Source organism: Dermacentor albipictus, chromosome 4 (assembly GCF_038994185.2).
Source record: "Dermacentor albipictus isolate Rhodes 1998 colony chromosome 4, USDA_Dalb.pri_finalv2, whole genome shotgun sequence".
Lineage (NCBI taxonomy): Eukaryota > Metazoa > Arthropoda > Arachnida > Ixodida > Ixodidae > Dermacentor > Dermacentor albipictus.
Window position 1 is genome coordinate 9,694,462 of NC_091824.1, and position 5,310 is coordinate 9,699,771.

A 5,310-nucleotide genomic window follows, 5' to 3' on the forward strand; every position below is an offset into this window, starting at 1 on the left:
GGAAAACGTCAAGTGGACCAACACAGCTATGGACCTCGGTAGCGATCACTGCATCATCGAAGCGGTGATCAAGCCTGCCCGTAGCAAAACGAGGACCTTTAGGTTCACTGACTCTGACTTTTTCCGAGCCAACCTCTCCGCGCGCGTCCTCAACAAAGATATCGACCTAGACTCTTGGTGCGACGAGATAAAGAAGGATGCGGCTAGAGCCACCAAGGAGGTGACAACCGATCTAGAGGTGGACAGGATGGACAGTAGGCTCGCGCATCCATTGGAAGCCAAGCAGGCACTGCTCGCGAGATGGAAGGCTGAGCGCCAAACCAGAGGACTACGTAAGAAAACTTTCGATATAAGCAAGCTGATAGAGGCTCATTGCAAGGTTCTATGCAAGCATCAATGGAACGAGCTGTGCGACTCGGTGGAGGGCCAGCTCAAGAACAGTAAATGCTGGGGTCTCCTCACGCACCTACTTCACGATGGCAACACCAAGTCCAATCAGAAGAGAGCTTTGGCGAAAGCTGTCCATTTGGCCACCGACTTGACTCCAGATGAGGCGGTCACGGAGCAGCTCATAGAGAAGTACCTGGCGGCCACGGACGATCCGACGCCCCCTAGTTTCCCGAGTACGAAGGGGGTAACGTACCATCTATGGACGAGGATTTTACCGTGGCTGAGGTAAAGAGGGTTCTCGCATCCCTCAACGGCAGATCTGCCCCTGGGCCCGACGGGATCACCAACAAAATATATGCTCAAGCTTCTCGACGACGACTCAATCAAATCTTTTACAAACAAGATAAATGAAATCTGGTCCAGCGACCTCATTCCAAGAGCTGGAAATCAGCCTTGGAAGATCTACCCAAGCACTCATGCACAGCACTCATACCCAAGCCAGGTACGGCGCCGAGGATCGACAATCTAAAGCCCATCTCCCTGACGTCATGTGTTGGGAAGATGGCCGAGCACGCCCTGCTTAACCACCTCACTGACAATCTCGAGTCTAACGAATGCTATACACACAACATGATTGGCTTTCCGCCGGGGCTTTCGACTCAGAACGCCATGAGACTTATCAAGTACCACATCATTGACTCTACCTCCGCCGACACTAAGGCAATTCTCGGCTTGGATCTGGAAAAGGCTTTTGACAACATATCGCATGCCTTTATTCTCAAGAGCTTGACAGGGTGTCACGTTGGTAAACGGGCGTACAATTTTGTGCGCTACTTCCCTTTCTCGAGGTCCACTAGACTCAAGATTGACGAGTTTTTGACCCATGAAATTCAGCTTGGGCCAAAGGGAACATCTGAGGGGGTGGTGATCTCCCCCACGCTGTTCAACATCTCCCTGATCAACCTCTCGAGGGCCTTGAACAAAATACCAATCATTAACCACACGATCTACGCTTATGACATCACCATCTGGTGCTCCAGCGGCTGTGAGGGTCAGGTCGAGGGTGCTTTGCAAGAGGCCATCGATGTGACGGAGCGGTATCGTATCCCCACCGGGCTAAGGTGCTCGCCCGCTAAATCTGAGCTCTTGCTCTACAAGAAGAGGCTCGGAGGTGGTTCTCACCGGTCCTGGAAGCCAGCAAAAGAGAGCCACATTACGTTATTCACCGGTAAGGGCTCCCCAGTACCGCGGGTAGACACTATCAGGGTCCTAGGAATGTTTATCGAGTCGAACGGGGCTAATGGAGGAGCCCTCAAACGCATTTGTTCTAAGGCCGAAAGCACCCTGGGCCTAAGCCGAAGAATCGCCAACAGGTACCGCGGAATCAGGGAGGACAATCTGATCCGAATTATCCACGCCTTCGTGCTATGCCACCTCGCCTATTCAAGGGCTATGCAGAACTGGCTCGTATCAGAGCGCAACAAGATCAGTGCTCTAATCAGAAGGGTTTTGAATCTTTCCCTCGGCCTTCCCATCCGAACGCACACAAAAGACCTCCTGATTTTGGGAATTCACAACACGTTCGAAGAAATCGTTGAAGCCCAATAATTTTCCCAGTTTGTCAGACTCTCCGGTACCCCAACGGGCCGAGCCATGCATGGCAAGCTGGGACGTAACCCCGCGATCGTCAGTCTCGATGCTGTGAAGCTGCCCGACGACGTAAGGTCCAAGATTTACATACACCGGATGCCACGCAATATGCATCCCACCTACAATGAAGGACAAAGAGGAGCCAGGGGTAAAGCTCTGCTCGCCAATGCCCGCTTGAAAGAGGACCGAACATGCTTCGTAGACGCTGCTTCGTACGTTCAAGTAGAGGCCTTCTTCTCAGTGGTCATCGACTGTGATTCTAAAATCCTTAGCTGCGCTACCATTCGCACTTCTAATTCCAGCGTTGCAGAGCAGGTTGCTATTGCTCTCGGATTGATGGACAGTGTGCATGACACAATTTATTCTGATTCCAAGGCCACTGTTAGGGGCTTTCAGATGGGAATGGCGGCTCCCCAGGCCCTACGTATCATCTCAAGTGCTAAAGACATGAAACATCACTTTTTGGCCTGGTTTCCTGCGCACCATAGAACCATTGAGGGTGCCTCGATCAACCGCAACGAGGAGGCGCACTCCGCTGCACGAGGTTTGACAGACCGTGCACTGGGTAACGTGTCCTCTCCTGGGCGACCCGAGCCTCTCTACTCGTACAACGAAATTTGCAAACGTAATTATCTGTCAAGAAGGCTCCTGCCTTTGCCGCACTCCTCACTGGGCAGGGCCCAGGCACTCACTCTCACACTTCTGCAAACAAGCGCTTACCCGAGCCCCGCAGCGCTGCACACAATGTGCCCCGAACGGTTTCCAAGCCCGGACTGCCCTTTGTGTGGTGATTATGCGGACTTCGAACATGTCCTGTGGGGCTGCGCCTCTGCCGGTCTCCCTTTCACCCAAGAGGAAATGATGAGGCTAATTAGGGCCCAGGATCAGACCTCTCAAACCCTGGCAGTCCAGAGGGCTCGCGAGAGGGCCATCAGGGTTCAGCTGATGGTCCCCGAGTGGGCCTAGACAGGTTACGTTGAGTTTGCTGACGTCTATAGTGGAACAAATAAAGTTGTTTCGCTCACTCACTCCCCACGCATGCGCCGATCGCGAAGGTTGTGCAATGCCGGGCGGACCCGCGAGGGAGGTGAAGCAGGAGTTAGGCACTCCACATACAAGCGCCGATCTCGATGCTAGTGCGATACCGGGCTGATACACGGCAGAGGTGCAGCAGGCGTGAAGCACTCCCTAGTCGTGCCCCTATCCCGACTATCGTGCAATGCCGGGCCGACCCACAGTGAAAGTAAAGCAGGCGTTAAGCGCTTTCCATACGTGGACTGATCCTGAAGTAATACAATACCGGGCCGACCCACAGCGGAGGTGAAGCAAGTATTAAGCACTCGCCATACAAGCGCTGATCGCAAAGTAGTGCAATTCCGGGCCGACTCGCGGCGCAGGTGAAGCAGGCCTGAAACATTCCCTACACCTGGACCGATCCCGAAGATAGTGCGATGCCGAGCCGACCCGCAGCGCAGGCAAAGCAGGCGTTAATCACTCCCCACACGTGGAAAGATCCCGAAGATAGTACAATGCGTGGACAATCTCCACAAGTGAAGCAGGCGTGAAACACTTTCTATACTTGGACCGATCCCGAAGCTAGTTCAATGCCGGGCGGGCCCACGGTGCCTGTGAAGCAGGCGTTTAGCCCTCCCATCACGTGGGCAGATCCCGAAGATAACGCATTGCTTAGCCAACCCACGGCGGAGGTGAATATGTGCTAAGCACTGCCCGTACTTGCGCGGATAGCGATGTTAGTAAAATACCAAGCCGTCCCGCTACGGAGCGGCAGCAGGCATGAAGCACTACCTACGCGGGGTCCTATACCAAAGTTACTGCAATGCCGGGCCGACCCACGGCTGAAGTGAATCCGGCGTTAAGCACTCTCCATAATGGACCGATGCGGTAGTTAGTGGAATACCGGCCCGCCCACGGCGAATGTGAAGCAGGCTTTTCAACTCCCCAAACGTGGACAGTTCGTAAAGATAGTACAATACCGGTCCGATCTGCGCAGGAAGTGAAGCAGGCGTTTAGTACTTCCCAGGCGTGGACCTTTCCAGGCAATAGTGCAATACAGGGCCCACCTCCGGCTGAGGTGCAGCAGGCGGTGAGCACTCCCCATAGATTCGCCGATCGCGAAGTTAGTGCAATACCGGGCCGAACTGCGGTGAATGTAAAGAGAGTGTGTCATCATCATCATCAGCAGCAGCAGCAGCAGCAGCAGCAGCAGCAGCACCCTGGTTACGCCCACTGCAGGGCAAAGGCCTCTCCCATATTTCTCCAACAACCCCGGTCATGTACTAATTGTGCCCATGCCGTCCCTGCAAACTTCTTAATCTCATCCACCCACCTAACTTACTGCCGCCCCCTGCTACGCTTCCCTTCCCTTGGAATCCAGTCCGTAGCCCCTAATGACCATCAGTTATCTTCCCTCCTCATTACATGTCCTGCCCATGCCCATTTCTTTTTCTTGATTTCAACTAAGATGTCGTTACCTCGCGTTTGTTCCCTCACCCAATCTGCTCTTTTTTATGCCTTAACGTTACACCTATTATTCTTCTTTCCATAGCTCGTTGCGTCGTCCTCAATTTGAGTAGAACCCTTTTCGTAAGCCTCCAGGTTTTCGCCCCGTAGGTGACTACTGGTAAGACACAGCTATTATAGACTTTTCTCTTGAGGGATAATGGCAACCTGCTGTTCATGATCTGAGAATGCCTGCCAAACGCACCCCAGCCCATTCTTATACTTCTGATTTTTTCCATCTCATGATCCGGATCCGCCGTCACTACCTGCCCTAAGTGAATGTAATCCCTTACCACTTCCAGTGCCTCGCTACCTATTGTAAATTGCTGTTCTCTTCCGAGACTGTTAAACTTTACTTTAGTTTTCTGCAGATTAATTTTCAGACCCACTCTTCTGCTTTGCCTCTCCAGGTCATTCAGCATGCATTGCAATTGGGCCCCTGAATTACTAAGCAAGGCAATATCATCAGCGAATCGCAAGTTACTAAGGTATTCTCCATTAACTTTTATCCCCAATTCTTCCCAATCCAGGTCATTGAATACCTCCTGTAAACATGCTGTGAAAAGCATTGGAGAGATCGTATCTCCCTCTCTGACGCCTTTCTTTATTAGGATTTTGTTGCTTTCTTTGTGGAGGACTACGGTGGCTGTGGAGCCGCTATAGATATCTTGCAGTATTTTTACACACGGCTCATCTACACCCTAGTTCCGTAATACCTCCATGACTGCTGAGGTTTCGACAGAATCAAAC

General features: G+C 52.4%; 1 protein-coding gene across 1 annotated transcript; it reads left to right on the forward strand.

Moving 5' to 3' along the window:
- The first annotated feature begins 951 nt into the window (after positions 1-951).
- Positions 952-1,998, forward strand: LOC135910382 (uncharacterized). Its single transcript, XM_065442439.1, has one exon. The coding sequence runs from the start codon at positions 952-954 to the stop codon at positions 1,996-1,998; it is 1,047 nt and encodes a 348-aa protein (XP_065298511.1).
- The last annotated feature ends 3,312 nt before the right edge of the window (positions 1,999-5,310 follow it).

Excerpts from the sequence above, each read along its gene's own strand:
- LOC135910382 (XM_065442439.1), top strand. The coding sequence starts at position 952 with ATGGCCGAGCACGCCCTGCTTAACCACCTCACTGACAATCTCGAGTCT.